Source organism: Diabrotica virgifera, chromosome 7 (assembly GCF_917563875.1).
Source record: "Diabrotica virgifera virgifera chromosome 7, PGI_DIABVI_V3a".
NCBI classification, from domain to species: domain Eukaryota; kingdom Metazoa; phylum Arthropoda; class Insecta; order Coleoptera; family Chrysomelidae; genus Diabrotica; species Diabrotica virgifera.
The window spans coordinates 212,333,630-212,357,890 of record NC_065449.1 but is presented as its reverse complement, the minus strand read 5'-3'; the positions used below and the strand labels follow the sequence as shown (position 1 = coordinate 212,357,890).

General features: G+C 35.5%; 1 protein-coding gene across 1 annotated transcript in view; it reads left to right on the top strand.

The window, feature by feature from the left end:
• The window catches only part of LOC114340496 (uncharacterized), a 50,224-nt gene that overhangs the window by 1,488 nt on the left and 24,475 nt on the right, over positions 1-24,261 (top strand). Inside the window, exons 2-8 of the mRNA XM_028291245.2 lie at positions 8,032-8,204; positions 15,015-15,050; positions 18,257-18,469; positions 19,411-19,623; positions 19,766-19,944; positions 22,481-22,627; positions 24,038-24,073. Coding sequence (XP_028147046.1) covers positions 8,042-8,204; positions 15,015-15,050; positions 18,257-18,469; positions 19,411-19,623; positions 19,766-19,944; positions 22,481-22,627; positions 24,038-24,073 — 987 coding nt within the window. The 5' untranslated portion in view covers positions 8,032-8,041. The remainder of the gene's footprint in view (positions 1-8,031; positions 8,205-15,014; positions 15,051-18,256; positions 18,470-19,410; positions 19,624-19,765; positions 19,945-22,480; positions 22,628-24,037; positions 24,074-24,261) is intronic.

Below are 24,261 nucleotides of genomic sequence, written 5' to 3'. Positions count from 1 at the left end.
TGCCAGGCGAGGGGAAAGATTAGGGGTGTTTCCTAAAATTATTCTTTTTGCATCGAACAAATTTTTTTTAGGTTTTTTGAATCATTCCAAACAGAAAACGTCTTTAGTGATTTTTCTGTTAAGTTAATTGTTTTTGTTATATAAGCGATTGAAAATTTTGAACATTGCGAAATCGGCCATTTTTAACCCTAAATCGGACATTTATCTAAAAATTTCAATGTTGCCAAGGTACGTAGATATTCTTTAAACATTGATTGATGAAATCCCGAAGAGTTATTTGCAATAAGGTATCAAAAACCCCTTTGTTTTTTTAATTGCTAATCAAGCGGGCGCGTCACTGTAGTATAAGTGAGGACGTTTGAGTTTGCATAAATTCATTATCTCGAGAATGGGCAAATTTCAAGAGAAATCCTCAGACGGGTCGATTTTTATTTTTGGATTAGGACTTTTTGGCATATATATAATACTAGTGACGTCATCCATCTGGGCGTGATGACGTAATCGATGAGTTTTTTAAATAATAGTAGGGGTTGTGTGATAGCTCATTTGAAAGGTTATTTAATTCTCTATTCAGTAATATAAACATTAACATAATTTTTTATACAGGGTGTACAAAAAAAATTTTCTTCTATTTGTCAAATTTAATCAAAGTTAATTTAATAAAAAAAAAGTTTTTTGTACACCCTGTATAAATAATTATGTTAACGTTTATATTAGTGAATAGAGAATTAAATAACCTTTCAAATGAGCTATCACACAACCCCTACTCTTATTTAAAAAATCATCGATTACGTCATCACGCCCAGATGGATGACGTCACTAGTATTATATATATATATATATATATATATATATATATATATATATATATATATATATATATATATATATATATATATATATATATATATATATATATATGCCAAAAAGTTCTAATTCAAAAATAAAAATCGACCTGTCTGAGGATTTCTCTTGAAATTTGCCCATTCTCGAGATAATGAATTTATGCAAACTCAAACGTCCTCACTTACTGCAGTGACGCGCCCGCTTGATTAGCAATTAAAAGAACAAAGGGGTTTTCGATATTTTATTGCAAATTACTCTTCGGGATTTCATCAATCAATGTTTAAAGAATATCTACGTACCTTGGCAACATTGAAATTTTTAGATAAATGTCCGATTTAGGGTTAAAAATGGCCGATTTCGCTATTTTCAAAATTTTCAATCGCTTATATAACAAAAACTATTAACTTAAGAGAAAAATCACTAAAGACGTTTTCTGTTTGGAATGATTCAAAAAACCTAAAAAAAATTGTTCGATGCAAAAAGAATAATTTTAGGAAACACCCCTAATCTTTCCCCTCGCCTGGCAAGGTCTTATGCTCTTCAGAATCGCCTGTCATTGTACACATTTCTTCTAAATGACTTACTCAAACACATACTTAAATTTAAACCTTACGAGAAAGTTTATTTTACCCCCTAAATATGCACTTTTCGATTCACCTGGTAGATACACGTGCACCGCTGAGGCCTGCCAGGTCATGGTTTTTGGCCTTGGTGTGCTATGAATTATCACTAGAAAAATTTCTAGCCTTTCAGGACGACTGAAATTTGATGACGAATTTGATAGTAACAATTTAATTTTATTTGGTAGCAACAATTTAACAATAGGGCTTTTCTTTCTCATTCATTTGTTTCTAGCTTCTGTCGTATGCCGTATAATCCGTGTATATTATTATTATACACAGATTATACAATATATGACAGAAACTCGAAGGTAGGCCAAAGCTGAGGTGGATGGACGGGCTAACACAAAATGCCGAGAAGATCGGAGTCGGCAACTGGAAAATGTAAGCAAGGGACAGAACAGAATGGCGTAGAAAGCTTGAGAAGGTCGAGGCCCTCTAAGGGCTGTAGCACCAAGATGATGATGATGATGACAGAAGCTCGAAACAAATGACAATCGATGAAAAGCCCTATAGTACTATAATAATAATAATAATAATAATATCGTATGGCATCTTTGCCGGGGATATCCTTTCGGTAGGTTCCGGCGCCATTTACATCTTTAACCCTGTTTCAAGTAACTAGTGTCGATGTACACTAGCCCAGAGGAACCGACAGCTTTGCATGCCTTCCAAAGCACGGAGACGACTCGTTATCATTTTTAAGAAATGAAAATGCCGTTGTTTGTGCCCAGGGCCCCCGCAACCATATGTGCAAAGTGTGCAATGCACACGGGCGCCATCCTTTAGGGGCGCCAAAACCCTGGGTCAAAAATTGCAAAAAAAGCAAAGAAACAAAAAAACAAAAATTAATTTTAAAATAAAAGTTGAGAAATTAAATATTTTGTTATGCTTTTATTCTGTTTGTTTCATTTTGATATTTTAGCCTACTAATAATAGTCCATTTACTCACGGTTTTTGCTGTAAATTTTAAAGAACCGCTTATATTGACATAAAATTTGTCATAACAAAGTGTATGAACACAAGTGTTTTCTAACAAGAAGTGATACCTACTGTACCGATGTGTGCTTTTACTCTGGGGGTAAAAGGGGTATTCTCAGGGGAATACGCCCGAGAATACCTGGGGGTATTCTCGGGGGTGAGAAAACATTCGTTCAAAATAAATAAGTCAGAAATTGGATAAACTGACTAATTCTAAGCAACTTTTGTTGTATAGAGATTTTCACTAAGTCAATTCTTTTCGAGTTATTTGCGAGTGAGTATGTTCATTTTTCAACAAAAAAACCCGTTTTTAGACAGTTTTTCGCAATTAAAAACTAATTATTTTATCGAAAAAATACTCTTAGCAAAAATATAGCTTACAAGAAAGTGAAAAAATAATTTATATATAAAGTCTGCAAAACCCAGTAGAAAGCAGAGTTGTAGCTAATGAAAAGTAGGTTCCTATTCGTCAAATTCCAAATCGAATATTTCAACGTGAAATAACCAAAAAATTAAGCACTTTTCGGAGAAAACTCATTACAACTTCTTTAAATGTTTAAGAAAAGCTTTATTTATATAATCTGTTAGTTTCATCGGTTTAAAGTGCTCCTTTTTGAAAAAATTTGGTTTTAAAGTAATTTTTTTCAATCTTGAAAAAATTTCTTTTTCCAAATAACTTTAAAATTAATTAGTGATACCAAAAATCTCAAGCAGTAAAAAATGTAGATTTTGCTTTTCTGAATATTTTGGATGTTTTGTTTTCCTGTAAGACAAAAATTGGAAGATATGGCTGTTCAAATTTTGCATACACTCATGATTAGTGACTCATTCAGCCCTTTCGCCCTTTTAACTACAGCCTTTTCAAAAATAAGAACTTTGAACCGATGAAACTTCAGATCATATAAACAATACATAAGTAAAGTAACTTGTGGTGAAGCGGTAACGATTAATTTCATTTGGGATGCTAATTAGGGAGTGGTTTTCATGATTTTTTTACCAAAAAATGGACCAACATTATTTTTAACTTACTTACTTTTGATGTTAAAAAAATATAGCTTCTTTTAAACATTTTAAAAAAGTTGTAATGAGTTTTCCCTGATAAGGTATTTTTTGGTTATTTTACGTTGAAATATTTTATTTGTAATTTGACGAACAAGAACCTCCTTTTCATCAGCTATAACTCTGCTTCTACTGGGTCTGCAGACTTCATATATAGGTACTTACACCATTTTTTTTTCACTTTTTTATAAGCTATTTTTTTTTCATAAAATACTTACTTTTTGAGTTATTTGCGAAAATCCGTCTAAAAACTTGCTTTTTTTTGTTGAAAAATGAATATAAAACTCGCAAATAACTCGAAAACTATTGAAAAGTACTGACAGAGAAAAATCTTTATAGAAAAAAAGTTATTTAAAATTAGTAATTTTATCCAATTCCGGACTTTTTTGAATGTATGTTTTTTCACCCCCGAGAAGGGGTGAAACTCACATTCTAAAGTTCAGTTTTCTGGTTTATTTCAAGCATCTACCTACCTTAAAAAAATAAATAAAAACATGATCCAAAATTCCTTAAGGGGCGCCAAAATCCTTTGCACACAGGCGCCAGTACCCCTTACGGGGGCCCTGTTTGTGCCAAGAATCAAGCTCGTGCGCTCTGGCTTCTGAAGCCAGTACGTTGGCCGCTAAGCTATGGCTAGGAGAACTTGTAAAGCAATGATTACATAAAGGTCATTAAGGGGTTGGTTATATGTTACATGTAAGCATGTAAGAATAATTATTACATTTTACAACCTACCTTAAACGTTTAGAAAATGGTCAATTCTTCCAAGTTTTACGGTACTCTATGCTTTCCATGCTTTTAGTGATTGCTAAAATTTGATTTTATTTAACTATTCATTAAAATAGCGGATAAAATATGACAATTATTTGTTCTAGATTGATTTTTTGATTGATTGATTGATCCAGAGACGTCAGTTTAAGATCTTTTTCTTCTTCTTCTTCTTCCTTTATTGGGTTATATCCCTCGGGATAATTCGCCCAGCTTACACCAAGGTAAGATCCTTTTTATAGTGGCGGATTCTCTCTGGTACTTCTTCTTCTTCTTCTACGGCACTGCAGCCCAAATTGAGCCTTGGCCTCCTTTATTTTTTGGCTCCACCCTTGCTTTCTGTGGCTGCTCTTCTCCATACACGGACTCCTAAAAGGGCTTGTGCGTCGCTGTTTACTGTGTCTTCCCAGCGCGTTCTTGGCTTTTTAACCGGTCTCTTTCCCTGCATTCTAGCATTCAGTGTTCTTTTTGGTAGCCTATCCTCTCCTATTCTTATCACATGTCCGGCCCATTGCAATCTTTGTATTCTAATGAAGTCTGACAGGGGTGCTTCCTTATAAAGTTGATAAAGTTCGTTGTTGTATCGCCTTCTGAAGATTCCGTTTTCCCTCACAGGTCCTAGTATTCTCGTCAGTACTTTCCTTTCGAATGTGTCGAGTTTGTTTTTGGATGTTTCTTTCAGGACCCAGGCCTCACTGCCATAGCATGTTATTGGTCGAATTAAAGTTTTATAAATTCTCATCTTTGTATTTCGGTGGACACTTTTAGACCAAAATATATGGGAGAGGGCAAAATAAGCTCTGTTTGCCTGCGTTATTCTCTTCCGTATTTCTCCACCTTCTGATCCGTCGGCATATTTTTCTACTCCCAGGTATGTAAACTTTCCAACCGTTTCAATGTCATCTTCATGTATAATGTTTTGTGGGACTATATTTTATTTCCTCTCGTCTGAGTCATTTTTTTTTGTTTTTTCTGTGTTAATTTCCAGACCTAGCATTTTTGTTTGTGTTTTTAACTCTGCGTATGTTTCCTGTTCTTCTGTTGATGTTCTACTCATAATATTAATATCATCGGCATAAGCGGCCAGTTGAACCGTTCGGTTGGTCAGTAGGTTTCCTCGTCCAATTTGCATTTGCCTAACCGCATACTCCAGTGCCAGGTTAAACAATGTTGGGGCCAGCCCATCTCCCTGCTTTAGTCCCTGCGAAATTTTGAAAAAGTCTGTCCGGTCTCTCTGGTACTTCTGGCTCTCTGGTACGTTTCGAATCAAATACTATGCACGAATAATTAAAGATTTACTTTATGTACCCAAATGAGTCTTAATGACAGAAGTATCAAACATGATGAATGATGACAAATTACAATAAAATTACAATAGTACCTACTTAATCTACTAGGTACTGTCACTTCTTGAAGCATAAATTTATAATTATAAAATTAAAGAGACGCTGCAGTGGGAGCAAGCAAAATATAATTATATTTTGCTGACGTCACAAAACGAATTTCACAATGCGAGAATCGACGGTTGCTAGGCAACGTGACGTCACTAAAATAGAATTCTATTTTGTTGACGTCACAAAACGAATTTCACAATGCGAGGATCGACGGTTGCTAGGCAACGTGCAACGTGACGTCACTAAAGTAGAATTCTATTTTAGTGACGTCACGTTGCCTAGCAGCCGTCGATTCTTGCATTGTGAAATTCGATTTTGTGACGTCAGCAAAATATAATTCTATTTGGCGCGCTCAGGGCCCTGGGGTGAGAGCACGTCAAATAGAATTCTATTTTGCTGACGTCACAAAATCGAATTTCACAATGGGAGAATCGACGCCGACGGTTGCTAGGCAACGTGACGTCACTAAAATAGAATTCTATTTTGCTGACGGCACAAAATCGAATTTCACAATGGGAGAATCGACGGTTGCTAGTCAACATGACGTCACTAAAATATAATTCTATTTTGCTTGCTCCCACTACAGGTAAGCAGAGTTACCAAGGTAACATGTAGAATCTGTCGATCTACCACTGATCGGTAGTTCATCGCGCCATTTTAGAGTCGTCTACGAATTGGAAAGCTAAAGCTATTGCTACTATTAGACCACCTTTCCTGACTTAGAGTAAAATATGAATATACTGTAATGTTTGCACAGCTAATTTTTCCATCGTGTCTTCAAGAAATGTTGGATAAGCATACAGCAGTAACCTAACAATATCTACCTCATATTCTTGAAGAGCCTTATCTGGCTTTTGTCTTCTATTTGTGAGCTGTGGCTGCTAGACATGCTCCAAGCACAGTATAAAGAGGGATAGTAGAACTACTCTCCGAAAAATTGGAAGTAAAATCTTTCAACGCGTATGGCGACCGCGCAAATTTCCCAGTCGCTAGACCACCACTCTTGCATTGCTAGTCGCGTAGAAACGTACGGGTTTTAACAGGGAAACCCGCATCTACCACTGGTGAATTACCAATTGCTTACTGCCGGTATTACTTCTTGAGATCAAAGTGCCGACATAGAAGAGGTTTTACTGTCCCTCTTTATACTGTGCTCCAAGTGTTTGTGCCTATATCACATCTTTAGTCTGTTCTTAAGTTGTTCAAAATCATCTGTCTTTTCTACGGCTGTGGTCTGAACAAGGCATCTCCTCGAAGAGCAATAGTCAGGTTTACAGCCTTTTCTTTTTCGGACAAACAATGCGCTCTTGCAGCTGATTCAAACTGTTTCATGTAGTTATTTTATGATCGTCGAAAGTTGGGATTTTAACACCAGCAGAACCTTCACTCCTTTCAAATATCGGCCGTGGCTCCAACTTATATTTCGCCTCGTCGTTATTTGTCTCTACTGTATTTGATCGAATCCCTCTGTCCGCTGTCCCTGTTTTCTCCATCTTCTTTTAAATATATTTCAGGTTCTGTTCAAAATAGGAAATATTTTCAATCTCTTTTAACTTTTCTTCAAAAGACGAAATATGACAGTAACTTTCACAGAAGTATCACAAGAGACTTTGTACAATGTAACCGACGAAATCACAGCAGAATTCTTGTCCTCAAATACATACATTTCTGGATGTATACCCTCTTTTCTAGGGCGTTTTTCAGCTGTTGTACTAATTTAACCTTGTTCCTGACATAATTCAGTTCGTTAACTTCCAGTACCCGTCGTGAATCGTTCGCCTTCAAATAACTAACTGTCGTAGTCATTTTTCACAGAATTTATTTAAATATCCCAGTTCTGACACCAATGTAATGTAAAGCTCGAAAGATCTGTCAGGGGTAACAAGGCTGGCGTAACAATACAATAAATTATTAGTTGTAAAAAAATTGATAATGTAATAATGACAATTCGGAAGACACAAACAATACAGTAATAGATTAACAATAATAATTGTACTAAAAAAGTCTCCGAATGTCTCTTTTAGGTACGTCCACAATCGTTCATCAAAACAACGTATTTGTTTCTTGAAAAACATACAATACTTTTGTCTTTATTTTGATAGGTGAAATACAGTTTTGATAGAGTAATATTGTATGAAGTCAGTTAGGTATTAATGACGCACTTGTCAAGATATACGGTCTCTACTTACAAATTTGCTTATTAACATTAATTTCTAACAGAATCTAATTATCATTATATAAACTCAGTATCTTATGTCCCTGATAATGCCGATAAATTTCAGAAATCCAAACATGCGAAACAGTTGTTTTATTTCTATTGTAATTATACTGACTATGGCTACATGCAATGCTCAAACTTACAGAATTGACAACATGAATCCCAAATTGGAAAGAGTGAAAGAAATTTCAACGACAGAATTGGGAGAAGGACCTCACTGGGATGCGGAAACTCAAAGTTTATATTTGGTGGATATCTTTGGACAGGCGATTCATCGATACGTTCCTGCTACTAGGCAACATACTAAAGTAGTTTTAGGTAAAATTATTTATAATAAAGTTTCATTTTTAGTAATTTTATTTAGCGTATGGCTTAAGTACATCAGAGAATATATTTAGTTTTATGCATTATACAATGCATCACAAACAGATGTCCAGTTTTTTTTATATATTCGATTGACCCTTCGGTTGCCATTACAAAGTCTATAGGGTCGCCTGTGTATGCTCTGCGTGGGCAGTCCTGAACAATATGATTGATCGTCTGTCTTGCAGCGCCGCAGTCACAAGAAAGCGAGGGGAGTTTACCCCATCTGTAGAGGGAGTCGGCGCAGCTTCCACAGTTTGTTCGAATTCGATTAAGGGCTGCCCAAATCTTACGGGGACGTTCAAATTCGCCAGGTTTTCCTATGATGTCCGGTAGACTATGGTAATGCGGATCTGTCTTACTTTCCCAATCTTCTCTCCATCGGGTATAAGTTGGATTGCTGCAGCGCTTAAGCAGATTGTAGAGGGGGTAACCTGAATCGGAAACGGTTTCCAATAATATCGGGGATGTCGTTGTGGACTAGAAACTGGCGACTGTCCATTATTTTGTTATATTCTTTAACCAATGCATGTTCTCGGCGCGGCGTAGGTTGGGTGGTGCTATATTACTAAGGGTAGGTAGCCACATTGTAGGGGTGGGCTTAATTGTGCCTGTTATCATACGCATAGCACGGTTTAGTTGGGTGTCGACCAGGTGGGTATGCCTGCTATTTAGCCACACTGGTGTACAGTATTCTGCCACCGGATATAGTAGGCCAAGAGCAGAGGATCTTAAAGTTGATGCTGTGGACCCCCATGTAATGAGGCAGAGTTTCTGTATTATATTGTTGCGTGTTTTCAATTTTGCTGCTGTTTTCGTCAGGTGTTCTCTGAATGTGAGCGTTCTGTCTAGAGTAACCCCAAGGTATTTCGGGTATTTATTGTGTTTCAACAGCTTGTTATTAAAATACACTCGCAATTATCTGTTTGCCAGCTTGTTGTTGAGATGAAAAGCTGTAGTTTCTAAGGATTGGTGGCTTGTTGCAAGGGTCCAGTCGTCAGCATATCCAAACTTCAGAGATTCGGTTTCAGGCATGTCAGCAATATAGAGGCTGAAAAGTAAAGGGGCAAGGACAGAACCCTGTGGAAGACCATTGTTAAGTTTCATCTGTCTACTCGTCTCCTTTCCCATTATAACCTGGAAGGCTCTGTTTGTCAGCACGTTGTCAATGAGGTTAATTATCTTTCTGCAGGGGATAATACGGGCCAGTTTATATATTAATCCCTGTCTCCAAACAGTATCATATGCTGCTGTTAGATCTATAAATACTGTTGCTGTCTTTTGTTTCTTTTGAAAACTAGCTCCTATAGAAGTTGTTAATGACAGCACTTGGTCCGTACAGCTTCGATGAGGGCGGAAGCCAGCTTGTTCAGTGGGGATATTTTCTAGTATTCTGTGATTAATTCTGTTGAGGAGAAGCTTTTCTAATAGTTTATATACCATGCTGAGTAGAGCTATGGGGCGGTAGTTTTCTGGCTTATCGTTTGATTTGCCCGGTTTCGGAATTGCAATTATCTTTGTTCGCTTATTAAGTGAGAAAGGAATGTTACCTGACTGAAGTATATCATTAAAGAACATTGCAAGCCACTGCTTCGTGTATGCACCACTGTGTATCAAGAACTCAGGATAGATACCATCAAATCCAGGTGCTTTACCTGATTTCATTTCTTTCAGCGCATGTGTGATTTCAGAAATAAGTATTCTTGCTGAATATTCGGAGTTCGTTCTTTTCATTTGTTTTAATGCCCTGAAGTCTCTTTTCACGTTGGTAGTACATATCTGTTCGATCTCGTGGAGCTCTGGATACAGATACTATATGGGGCAAGCTTGTTAGGAGACATTTTAGACTCTCTGGATTCCAGCTTGTTAGCTCCTCCAATTTTCTGCAACAGGGGCCATGCCTGCCGGCTTGATTTTTTGAAGTCAAGGTTTTCGACAGTCTTTATCCATTTTTGGCGTCTAGCTGTATCGATGTTGTGTAAAAGCTCGTCGGCTATTTCTCGGTCACCACTTTCGAGAAACTTCGCGTATAAGTATTCACATGTTTCAGTCCATCCGGGCACATATTCTTTGCGATACCCCCTAGGGATGGTTTCCTTGGCAGAGCTTATTACTGCACCCAAAAACCTCTCATGTTTGCTGGTTGGAGGGACCCAGCTCAAGGTCCAGTCTAGTTGTTCAGAGAACTTCTTCCAGTTTGCTATTCTAAGATTAAACTTGGGTCGAGGATATGATCTAATTATTGGAATTGATATTCCGATGGTGATAAGCAGAGGACGATGTTGAGTATGTGGGAAGTCTGCAAGGACACTTCTCGCAGTTGTTAGTGGTGTGTCATTGGTATCTTTTGAGACAAAACATAGGTCTGGGTGATATTCTTTTCTCCATGCAGCTGATTTAAATGTTCCTCTGTCTTTGGCATCAAAAACTAGATATGTGTTTTGCTCTTCGGAACATTCTACTAGCGCCTCCCCATTTTCATCATTCGTGGTGTACTTCCACATTTCGTGGTGGCTGTTGAAGTCGCCGATGTATATAGTAGGATGTGGATGAGTCTTTAGCACTTCTGGGTTCCATGTAGTGGCTGGAGGTTTGTATATGGTAACTACGGTAATCTCCCCAATTTTGGTGACCACTTCATGTATGTTATTTTCATTGGAAGCAGAAAGCAGGAAACCATTTTCTATATTGCAGCGAATGTAGGTTGCGACGCCGTAATGTTTATCATAAGTGGCTCCCAGTAAATCGTATCCAGGTATCTTTCCCCTTAGATCAAGCTGGACTTTGTCTTCAGTATGGGTCTCTTGTATCTTGTATGGCAACCAGGTCAATGTCGTTATCATGTAGGATTTTTTGCAACACTTGGCATTTTGCCTTGCTTATGCCCTCGATGTTAAGATGACAGACTCGGATACACGGTCCGAGATCTCTAGTCAGTTGGTTCTGAGAAGAACCTTTATTTGTTCCCATCGTATGTTTACGTATAGATAAGATTTCTGTTTGTGATCTGTGATGTTGGCAGGATTTTTTTTGTTTTTCGTTCGTCTGCCGCCAAATTTTGATAGTTCATTTAGCGTTACCCAGGGTGCACCACATGGAGGTGAACTAGCGTTACACCCCATTTTTTAGTAAAATATATGAATATGAATTGAAAAACATTGGTAAATTTATAAAAAATCAACATTTTAGGGTTTTCCGTGTAGTGCTTTCCGTGTATGTATACAAGCTACTAATGATAAATGTATCGAATATTTTTTATGCCCTGTATTATTCCGTTACCAGATTTCAGTCTTTTACTTAAGAATCCTTGAAGTTCTAATTACTGCAGAATTGCATTTTTTGTTCAATGTTTCGTTTTTCTACTTAGCTATTTGAATAGTGAATCCTGGTTAATTTATTTTTACCACTATTGCGCAATTAAGATAAGAAAATGGCAGTTTTACTATAATTTTTGTTTGAATACTTGAATAGGCTAGAATTTTAAATCATATAATTATATTTATTGGACTTTTAGTTCTAAGCCTTAACTGTTGATAAATAAAATATAAGTGAATAAATCATATTATGGTGGTCTATTATCTTTTGTTTAACTTAATATTTTCCAAGATAATGATAAAACATTACGATTTCTTAACTAAGTTTTTCAACTATAAATTATTATTAGAATAAATTAGACTAGGACTAGACTATCCATCCATGGCTGGATTTTCTCAGATGCCTGTCACTTCTCATGTCAACTGTATACCTAATTGACTTAGATACTCCTTTTCAGTCACGTCACCAGCACATGATTCTAGATAATTTTTTGCAGTTTATTCGGTTTTTTACTTGTCTTCGCAGTATATTTGGACGGTTCTTTGTAATACAGCTTTTCATTCACTCTCGTAAAACTATTGACATTAATTCTATTCATCATGATCATCTTCAGAGACCACTAACAGCCAATTAAGGTTCATGGTCTCCTCTTATAAAATATAAGCCGCTGCTTTGTAACCGCAATATTTCCTTTAATCTCCGTTACAGAATGGTTAAATGCTATGTATGACCCATATTGTTATACGGCATGAAGACATGGATATTGAAAATATCTTCCATTAATAAGTTGGAGGCCTTCAAACTGTGGACCTTGCGAAGAATGTTTCGCATAGCATGGACATATAGGGTGAGAAACGAGGAACTCGTAAGAAAAGTAAATACTGAGAAATAATTGCTTAACTTGATAAAGGTACAAAAAATTGGATATCTGGACCATAATCTGTGAGGGGGAAAACACGCAATCCCTCTAATCCCTCAACTCTAATCACCCTATGAAAGATTGAGGGCAAGAGAGGAGTAATCGCAAACAAATGTTGTGGCTACGAAATATAAAGAACTAGGTAGGCATAAATAAGACTGGCGAACTTTTGCATGCCGTAAAAGACAGACGTCTGACGCTTAAGGAGCAAAGTAGATAAAACACCCTGTATTTCGGATATTAAATGGGTAGGTACGACATATTAAATATGGCCTTAAACAAGATATGTCTTATGGTAAATTAAACAAGAATAAAAAACCGCTAAACGCCGTAAAAATGAGTGGCGCATACAATATTCCAGCTACAAAAGATCTGATATGAATATTACGTGGCGCGATAACGTATTTTCATTTTGATGCAAAACAAAATTCTACTTTTATTTTAATAGATTTTTCCATAATATTAGTAAAACGCGCCACAAAAGAGTATCTTTGATACAGTTTGAATTTTGAAACTGTTTTGTGGCGCGTTTACTTCAAATTTAGCAAATATTATGGAAAAATCTTTTAAAATAAAAGTAGAATTTTGTTTTGCATCAAAATGAAAATACATTTTTGCGCCACGTAATATTCATATCAGATCTTTTGTAGCTGGAATATTGTATGCGCCACTTATTTTTACGGCGTTTAGCGGTTTTTTATTCTTGTATCACGAGTTTTTCAAAGTTATTTATAAATTAAATATATGAAGTTGAATACAATGTTTTTCGATTACACGTTAAGCTTTATAAATGGTCGCCTTTGTCGCATTATCTCCCAAATGTTCTAGTGTCCATTGAATGAACACTAGATTTTTTTTCTATTCGAAATAGATTAAAAAAAAATATTGGGATGTTTGGGAAATTTAGCGTCGTAGCCACTACAACTACATAAACCATTTCGGGACTAATCGTTAATTGGATTATACTTTTCTAGCTTAATAACTTCTAAACGGCTTAACCAATTTTGATCACTAAACATGAGTTTGAAACGTATTAACAAGTAGAATCTGATGCATCTAAGGTCAAGTATGATAACTGAAGCTATTACAGAAATTATTGAGCTTGAAAAACCCCTTCCCTATCCCTTAGGAAATAGATTTGATCATACTTATGAAGCCTATAACTTAATAATTCGAATTTTCCCGGATATGAGGTATACACCGTTAGATTCGTCTAGAGTCCTTCTACAAACGCTCAGTTATTGGCGCAATTCGTAGGTTGAAATGACTTATTGTCGAAAAACCAAAATTTTCAAAGTTTACTTTTTAAAATTTTCGGCTATACTGAGCCGTGTGTATGTCTGAGCTTGATCGCTTAGGCACCATTTGAAAGCTTAACTCAACACTATTGATTTGGTTTATTTGCGGTTCTCCTGTCTCTTCTTGAACCGAAGATATATACCACCAAAAAATATGACGTTTTGTACCTACCAAGTCCTATAGCTGGCTTATGGGTGGTCAAAAGTCACAAACTACACCGGTGCTGAATTGGTCCTGACCCCCTCTTGAAACAAAGAAAAAAAATTCAGATCGGTGTAACTTTTTCACAAATATGTACACATACTCACATTATTTATGTACAAACATTTTCCCCTTTTTAAATAGAAATTGAGTCATATTTCTGAGCTCGGTAACTTTTGAATGGTATAACCGATTTTCAAAATTAGACATGCGTTGGAAAGGTAATGATCAGTACTTTCAGAAGCCGTAAAGGTCGGACTTATATTTTCGAAATTTTTGGGAGTTTTGGGGACGAGAACGAAAAACGTAAATGGGAATGGATGGGCGAGTCTTTTCCTATACTTTAAGATGGGATTGGACCCCATTTTCAATTCAGTCAGATTTAGACAATCGAAAATTGCATGTGCGCCACTGGCGAGAACTACCGTTCTCTGGGAATTGTTCAGGAGAGTAAATAGTCAATTGGTTTATTGACTAATTATTTTTCTGAATTTTAAGTTAATAATTTAGCAAAACTAACAATGATTAGCTAATATTTCTTTACTGATTTTTGCCACTTATCAATTGCACTTATTATCTCAATATTTAGCTACTTTTTATGATTAAAATGGCTGTTATTGCCGCTCCCCCTCCAGGACCGGAATGAGTTCAATCATTGACAAAATATTTTTATATTCTTAATAAATAATGAATTCTTAGTAAATTCGTACTAATGCAGGGATAAATAGGAATTATTGTTAACTTAAAAACATGTTTTGATATTCAATTTGGTGCTATTTTACTGAACATTTGGAAGACTGAACTTCAAATATTTTTTTGGATAATCTGTAAATAATATTGTTTTCTCCTTGATGATATCCAATCTTATGAAGAAAACTGGGCAATATTTTCCCACCTAATGTTTGTAAATACATAAGCAATAAATCTAAAAAAAAAATATTATCCCACTTTTATATGTCAAATTCTTATTTGAATGCGAGCAATATTTTGTATAAGTATATCTTTATTTTAACCAAGTTTTTATTTTTCAGAAAGATCAAAAGTCCCATCTGACGCAGCTTACAAAAGTGAGTATGAAAATAAACCAAAAATGTGTCAATAGTTTTTTCCATTATATTGTTATACATGCGATATTGTTATACATATGAGATCTTGAAAAAAAGCTCTTGAAGATGAAACAGCTGGAATAAAGGTAAATGGAGTTCCCATTAACAACATTAGATATGCGGATGACACTATGAAACTGTCATCTTCAGAGGTTGGTGACCAGAATAGCGGAGTTTGGACAAGAATAGGGTCTAACAATGAACGTCAAGAAGACAAAGTTTATGAGAATATCGAAAACTCAAAGAAATAACGAGAATCTCTTCATAAACGGATCCAATATCGAACGAGTCGACCAATATGCATACCTTGGAACAATGATCAACTCCACAGGAGGTTACTTACAGGTTACTTACAGGAAATCAAAATCAGAATAGAAAAGGCTAGAACAAATTTTAAAAAAAAATGAGAAAAATGCTCTGCACCAAGAGATATGAAGTTGTAGCTAAGAGTTAGGTTGGCTAGGTGCTACGTTTTTTCGACTTTGTTTTATGGAATGGAAGCTTGGACCTTGAATGCTGCAGTGGCGCACCCAGGGGGGTTTTGGGGGTTAAAACCCCTCCCAGGGCATATAAAAAATATAAAGACTAGTAGGAAAATGTAACTTGTCTTTCAGAAACAATAGAAAAAAAAATTCGTTGCCCAAGCGAAGCTAGGACAAATAATCCCGGACAAATAATCCCCGGACAAATAATCCCCACAAATATTTTTGGACAAAATATCCCCACAAAAAAATCCCGGACAAAAAATCCCCAAGAAATATTTGCTGCCAAATAGTTCTTTAAAAATTTTCCCGTGAATGCAATCGACCCAAATGTATTTCAGCCTCAGTGCGTGAGAGCTATTATAGCAATCGCCATGAAACCGCTTTTCAGCACGAAAGTAATGATTAGCAATTAAGATTAAGCATTGTAATTTCGATTACCAAATTTCGAATTTCAATTCCATGCCGAAAACTTCAAATTTTACATGACAAACGAGTGCGAGTTTTTTCAAAAATCGTGGAAGATATGGGAATGCGCTAAGGCTATGGGAACCATGTTGTAATTATTCACTTAAATCTTTTACTCACTCTGCTTTGAATAACTATGTTCAAAACATTGCCTATTCGTGATGAGAACTGCTGGTCCTGAAAACGATAATCTTGATTGTAATGCAAAAAACCTGTTACTTTTTGTAAATTTAACGTCAAAAATATTTAGTTATTATCATCGTCAATGGCGTTATAACTCTTCGAGTGTCCTTGCGAGTGGTTTACTATTGGCTTCCATGTGTCGGTCCTGTGCCACTATTTCACATTGTCTCACTCCCATTTTCTTCAGATCTTCTCTGACTGCACCTTTTTCTAGGCCGTCCTACAGACTTTCTCCCATCTGGCCTCTCCCCGAGTACCTATGTCTTGTTTGATTTTTGGATAAATTTTTAGCATGGCATATTCTAAGGCCAGGTTAACCAACAACGGGGACAACGGATCTCCCTGTCTCAGTCCAGAATTTACGCAGAAATCATTTGATATTTCCCCACCTCTTCTATTTGCGTTACCGCAGTTAGTTTTTTGGGTACGCCCAGATCGACCATTGTATAGGGCTTTTCATCGATTGTCATTTGTTTCGAGCTTCTGTCATATGTTGTATAATCTATGTATAATATTAATATACACGGATTATACGACACAAGACAGAAGCTCGAAACAAATGACTGTGAATGAAAGCTGTATTCCATAGTGTAGGATGATTAATTGAATCATAAGCCTGTTTGAAATCTATAAAGATCTGATGCACGTGTTGATTATACCCCCAATCCTTTCAAGCATTTGACTAATAGTAAATATTTGATCAACAATCGATCTTCCGGGCCTAAAATCACACTGGCAGTCAGCAACTATTTCTTTGGCGTATGGTAGTAATCTTTTTAGTAATATATAACGAAAAATATTTAGTCATCAGTTTCAATTCACTGCAAATAACATTTCAGAAACCTGCTTAAAAAGCTTTCAAAAGCTATGTCAAAAACCTGTGTTCTGCGTTTTCATAACAAAGCTAAATTTTTCATGGATTCACACAGATAATAGGCAATGTTTTGAACTTAGTTATTCAAGGCAGAGTGAGCAAAAGATTTAAGCGAATAATTACAAGATGATTCCCACAGCCTTAGCTCATTCCCCTTATCTTCTACGATTTTTGAAAAAACTCACACTCATTTGTCATGTAAAATTTGAAGTTTTCGGCATGTAATTGGAATTCGAAATTTGGTAATCGAAATTACAATAATTCATGCTTAATCTTAATGATCTTAATCATTGATTAATAACTACATCTTAATTACTAATCATTATTGTCGTACCGAAAAGCGGTTTCATGGCCATTGCTATACCTCTTATGCACTGATGCTGAAAAACAGAGTCGATTGCGTCCACGGGAAAACTTTTAGAGAACTATTCAGTAGCAAATATTTCATGGGGATTTTTTGTGGGGATATTTTGTCGAAAAAAATTTGTGGGGATTATTTGTCTGGGATTTTTTGTGGGGATTATTTGTCCGGGGATTTTTTGTCTGTGGATTTTTGTCCAGGGATAATTTGTGGGGATTTTTTGTCAGGGATTATTTGCCCGAACCCCGCCCAAGCCAACCCCCCTCTAGAGGAAAATTCTGGGTGCGCCACTGGAATGCTGCATCGATGAAAAACCTAGAATCGTTCGAGCTGTGGGTGTACAGAAGAATTCTGAAGATATCGTGGACAGAACACGTCACAAACAAAGAGGTTCTGAGAAAGATGAATAAAGAAATACTTAAAGAAAACTGGAATATCTCGGACATGTTACACGTGGGGAGATATACAACTTGCTCCAATTGATTATGATTACTATTTAAAAAAACCCAGAGAGCACAAGAAGTAGAGGATAACCACGTAGAAGATGAATTGATGATGTGTAACAACACCTTACTACTCTAAGCTCAGAAGATAGAGGGAATTTGCTAGGAATTGATGGGGTGTGGCAACTACTTTGCGGGCAGGCCAAAATTCACAAGAATTATCGGTCCAATTATGATGATGAATTGATTGATCATTGGTTTAATATCGTCGGTTTACGATTATAAAATAAATCATAATTACCTACACTAATAATGTATTGTTCAATGTTGTAGCGTAGTTTTTTTCTTATTTTTAGGAAAAAATTTAGTTTCGCTAGTTCTACCCGTTAAAGGACAGAAAGACAGATTTGTCGTTGGTCTTGATCGAGAACTACTTGCAGTGACATGGGATGGAGTAAGTGACAAAGTAACTAACATAGAAAAAATTGTCGAAGTTCAAACTGAAAATGAACTAGTTAATAACAGATTTAATGATGGTAAATGCGATCCTTCTGGAAGAATATGGGCAGGTAAGACAGTAGTTTAGTTAATTGAATAATTTTGGAATGTACAGTACAGTTGTGTGCTATAGGCTTTCAACACTAGTAGTTATGCCTTGCGCAGTGATGACCAGATCATTTACATAAGTATTCTTTGTACTCGGGTCTTGGTTGGTTGGTTGTGTATATGTATATTAAACATGATTGGGCAAGGACGCTACTCTGGACTCTGGACAATGCCATAATTTGTCTTCTCCAGTGCAAGTCCTGTTATTTGTTTATTCTCATATTCCTCTTCTATATATTCTGTGATTTTGAGAATTTGGCTGAAGTATGATTTACCTGGTGCAAAACCAGCTTATTGTGGTATGAAATTCTGGTCCATTATGTTTCCATAATGCCATCCAGGAGTCTTTTGTTTAACTTAAAAAAATGACATAAGAAGAGAGATTGCTGGATGGTTTTTGGGAGAGCGCCAAGATCCAGTTCTTGTCGATAGGGCCCAAGTTTTTTATTTATAGCACACATATATCATCTACATCCGATGCTGTGCCATTCTTCATTGGGTGGATGACTTGGTTTAATTTTTTCACTGTGAGAGGCGGCCTAAGGCAATTTCTATCAGATTGCTTCTTATTATTTTTAATATCTATAGTCCGTCCGCTATAACTTTTCCCATGCGGTACGATTCATTTTCAATCAAATTAAGTCAAAACATAAATTGAAACGAACGTCGATGTGTATATACATTTTGTATACTGTATATTATATACTACACACATCGGCGTACGTTTCACTTTCTGTTTTGACTTAATTTGATTGAAAATGAATCGTACCGCATGGGAAAAGTTATAGCGGACGGACTATATAGTTTTTAGCTGTTCCATATAATAGGACTTGGTGAGCTACTTGGTCTGGTGTTACTTTATGTGATTTCTTAAAAATATAAAATTTACATTAAATGGATTTAGGTACTATGGGAGAAGAACCAACAAATGGTAATGTTGCACCTGGAAGAGGTTCCCTATTTTCAATCCAAAATGGCAAAGCAGTTAAACACTTGGGACAATTAGGAATATCTAATGGATTGGCATGGAATGAGCAGCTAAAAAAGATGTACTACATTGATTCGTTTAAAAGATGTATAGAAGAATACGATTTTGACATTCAAAATGGAACAATTTGTAAGTATTATATATGTATAGGTATTGATATTTAATCTGAAGCTTGTGCACTGTTTATCATCGTCTATTTGTCAAACTCGTCACCTAGACCAATTTTAGTTGTAGCCAATGAAAAAATTCATGACATCTGTTTTAATTTTAGCCAATGGCAAATCTATATTCAGTCTCGAAAAGAATAACGTAGTAGGATTTCCTGATGGTATGACTATAGACGTTGATGGTAATCTGTGGGTAGCTGTTTTTGGTGGATATAAAGTAATCAAAATCGATCCAAGAAAACCTGAAACTCTTTTGGCCACAATTCCTATTCCTGCAAAAGAGGTAAGACAATAAAAATGTAGAAAAAATAAATATATTCAGATCAACTTGTTTTCCCTAAGAGAAAAGTATGTATTTCTTTGTGGTTTCTGTATGATAAATGCTTTTCTCTGTAACAGCTCAGTGCTCAGTATTAAGAAAATACTTAGCAGAAAAAATAAACGTTTGGTGTAAACAAAATTGTAAAACATGGCAATCCGAAGCAGATCTTTTATAGTACTCAACGATTTCTATACTTTTGTACACTGAGGTGTTCCTCTCTAAGAAAATGCAAAAACGAGAGAGAGTTAAGAAAAATAGACATATTTAAAAGCTTAGGTACGAATACTAATTATTTTAATAGCATTATCGTATAAAAGAGCTCTTTATAACCCTTACTTCTTAATAACAGCCAGATCAGTACCGTTGATTCTGTAAAATTTCTTGGTGACAGCAACCTTAAATGGACCCTTCATATCGATTTGTTGAGTAAGAAACTAGACTATGTAATAAGATCCGTTTCGAAGGAAATCAATTTATCTTCCAAAATAACCTAGTTTTCTTTGAGTCTCATCTTCGATATGGTATATGGTCTTCCTTTTTGGGATTCTGGTACAGCTGCCCAATCCGATATTATTTTTAAATTAAAAAAAATGATATCTGTTTGGCCTCAGAGAAGCTACTTCAAAGATCACGGGATTTTAACATTTCCTTCTTTATACATTTTAGAAAATTTCCTTAATTCGTAAACACCTTCATGTATTTCCAGCAAGACCTAACCATGACTATTCCACTAGAATTTCTACATTTGACGTCTATTTACCGATCCCGTCCACTGAGTTAGTAAAGAAATCTATATTATATTCTGGAAAAAAACTGTACAACGATCCCCCTCTAGAGTTTAAATCTGCAACATCTTTCCCCAAGTTCCGTAAAATGACAAAAACCTATTTATCTGTAAGACCATATTATTCAGTAGAAGAGTTTCTTAATGAATAACTGAGAAATTACAGTAACTTTATGTACAAGTAATATTTTTATCTATATTTGGGTGTCATATGCCGTGACCAGACACCTCGTAACGCGACAGTTCGTAACCGGACAGTTGGTAACGGACAATTCGTAACAGCGCCAGTTCGTAACGGCGACACTTGGTAACGGCGACAGTTCGTAACTATACAAATTCGTAACGGACAATTCGTAACGTCCAAATTGAATTATTCCTTTTATTTTTGTTAACGTGGAAACTAACTGTTATTACAGTTATAATTGAAATTATGTTTATTAATTTAACGAATGAGTACGGGGATAAACATGTTTTAACACATTTTATATTTCGTGTTTCAGTGTATATTAAAAGTCTTTAAACACAAACAAATATTTAAATACATACAAACTTTTAACAATATGCTTAAAAGTTTATTCCTCTTATTGTTCCTTAAATTTGCATATGCCTAGACAAAGGTATAATGAAGTACTTTTTTTCCTGAAATCTTTAATCTGACAACTGTCTTAGACATTCCAAACTTTTTAAATAAACATTTTGTAAAGAAAAGATTATAATTACCTGTTGTTATAATAAACCTTGTGATTCGTAATAGCTTTGGGACATTCAATCAACGGTTATAGTTGATAAGAGGGATGGCTTGTAATACTTTAATACTTGGTTTAAATACTTTTATTATATTCTGAAACACGAAATATGAAATACCTTAAAAATGTTTATCCTGATACTGATTCGTTAAATTGATAAACATAATTCCATTTATAATTGTAATAAAAGTTAGTTTCCACGTTAACAACAATAAACAGAATAATTCAATTTGGACGTTACGAATTGTCCGTTACGAATTTGTATAGTTACAAACTGTCGCCGTTACGAACTGTCGCTGTTACGAGTTGTCCGTTACCAACTGTCCGGTTACGAACTGTCGTGTTACGAGATGTCATGGAACCAATATTACGACAGGGTGTTGCTTTCTGCACGTGTGGTGGTCTCTATATAACATACGAGAACATCAGAAAAGGAGCCTGGGTATATACGTTCAGTCTAGAACTGGCTGGTTTTTCCCTTTCGAAATGAGTATGTATATTAAGACGTACAAAAGACATAAGCAAGTGAACTATAGTGAAATATACACAGCAATAAATAAAAGAAGACAATATCACATATATAGATTTAATTCTACGTCATCAATTTCTACAAATTAAAATACGCGACCTGTCAAACTTCTAAATTGTAACTTTCACACAGGGAGACATAACTAGTATTGCTCGAATAATCAAAATAAGATGATTCCTGTCATAAAGAAGGACATTGAGTTCTTATAACCTTTAATATAATAATAAATGTATGATCGTGTCGTGCATAGAGTAAGAAAATTTAAAGAAAACAATTGATTTTATATTATTTTATTTGTCTTTTTTTTTGTTATCAACCATCTTCTTCTTTGGTTTAGATCTTCTCCAGATCTTCTCAATAAAACGTTTGAACAATTTGCTCGCCAAGTGCGAACAAATACGTATTTATCAAGGGTGACATGACTTTTTTTTCTTTTAGGTAACTTCTGTAACATTTGGGGGACCTAATCTTGATGAACTATATGTAACATCAGCGAACTTTACTATTAATGGGGAAGTGCTTCCTCCCCCAGAACATGGAGGAACCTATAAAGTTACAGGATTGAACACCAAGGGTTATGCCGGAGTAGCTGCTGTATTATAGAGATATGCTAGCTATCTCAATTATTAATAATTTGTACACCGATTGACTTTTTTTACATAAACAAATATACTCAATATGTATATACATAGATATACAAATGCACTGAATTAAGAATAAATACACTCTTTTTAAATATCATGTCGTTTATTTACCTTCAGTTAAATAATTTTTAAAATTATTTTAGATAATATTACAGAGTGGAGAGAGCGAAGTTGGAGGAATTTTCTTGATAAGTACCTATTTCTGTAGAATTATCTTCAATAGGCAGAATATGATAGACAATACAATACAGAGTATAGAGCAATGAAAAAAACTGATTTTGGACTAGTGATGAAGTAATTTATTAAAAAAACTTTAATTTAAAAAAAAGACTAAGTTTTCAATCCAATGGCATATAAAACAACATAATGTTATTCTACATCCCACCAGACTGAAAACAATGGGAACCTTCTCTGGTTACACATCCGAGGCTTCTACAATTTGCAAACCATAACGGATGCTTAGACTAAGGAAGATGAGGGAATTTTACAATTTATAATTCACGTCCCATCTGCTCAGCGCGGTAAAGTTCCAACGAGAATGGTTCCCTTCATACTCCAATCAGTAAACATGTAAATTAAAAATTAATAACCATTTTCAATTTCGTTGCAAAACGAAAATACAGCCGCATCATATTCTAGTCCAATCAGAGAGTGCACCAAGCACCTCTACCGGTTTCGAAACTTATTAGTCTCTCATCAGGAGGCACATATGCTGCTCTCTCTGATCCAACCAAAACTAACCCCGGCGTGCAGTCACGGATTGCAACGAACGAAATGGCATAGATGTCCTAGCGGCAACTGCTAGCAAAAGACTAAGTTTTCAATCCAATGGCATATAAAACAACATGTTATTCTACATCCCACCAGACTGAAAACAATGGGAACCTTCTCTGGTTACACCTCCGAGGCTTCTACAATTTGCAAGCCATATATAACGGATGCTGAGACTAAGGAAGATGAGGGAATTTTACAATTTACAATTCACGTCCCATCTGCTCAGCGCGGTAAAGTTCCAACGAGAATGGTTCCCTTCATACTCCAATCAGAGTAAACATGTAAATCAAAAATGAATAACCATTTTCAATTTCGTTGAAAACGAAAATACGGCCGCATCATATTCTAGTCCAATCATTTTTAACTTCCATTAAGTCCATAATTTTTAACTTCATTTAAGACACTAACCGAAACCAAAGTAAGGCTCTGTATTCTGTTCGTCAATTTTCAATCATCATTTCAATTCATCAATAAACAATGGATTTCCAAATTTAAGTGTAGTCATTACTTGTTTTTAATAGTTCCAATATATTAGTCTAATTCGTCTGGAACTGCTGAAAAAGTGAAGCAGTTTTAGGTGTTGGTTTCTTTTCAACTTTCTTCGCCTTTTCTGGTTTATTCTGTGTCTTTGATGCGGCTTTGTGCCTTAGTCACTTTCTTTACAGATTTTGCCTTTTCGCCAGTAGCTGAACATTTGTTATTCGGTTTATTTGTTCCTCCAACTTTCTTTTTCTTTTCTCTTCAACTAGATTTTTTCTCTTTGCAGATTAAGAGTACAACGATGAGATAGACGCTAACTTA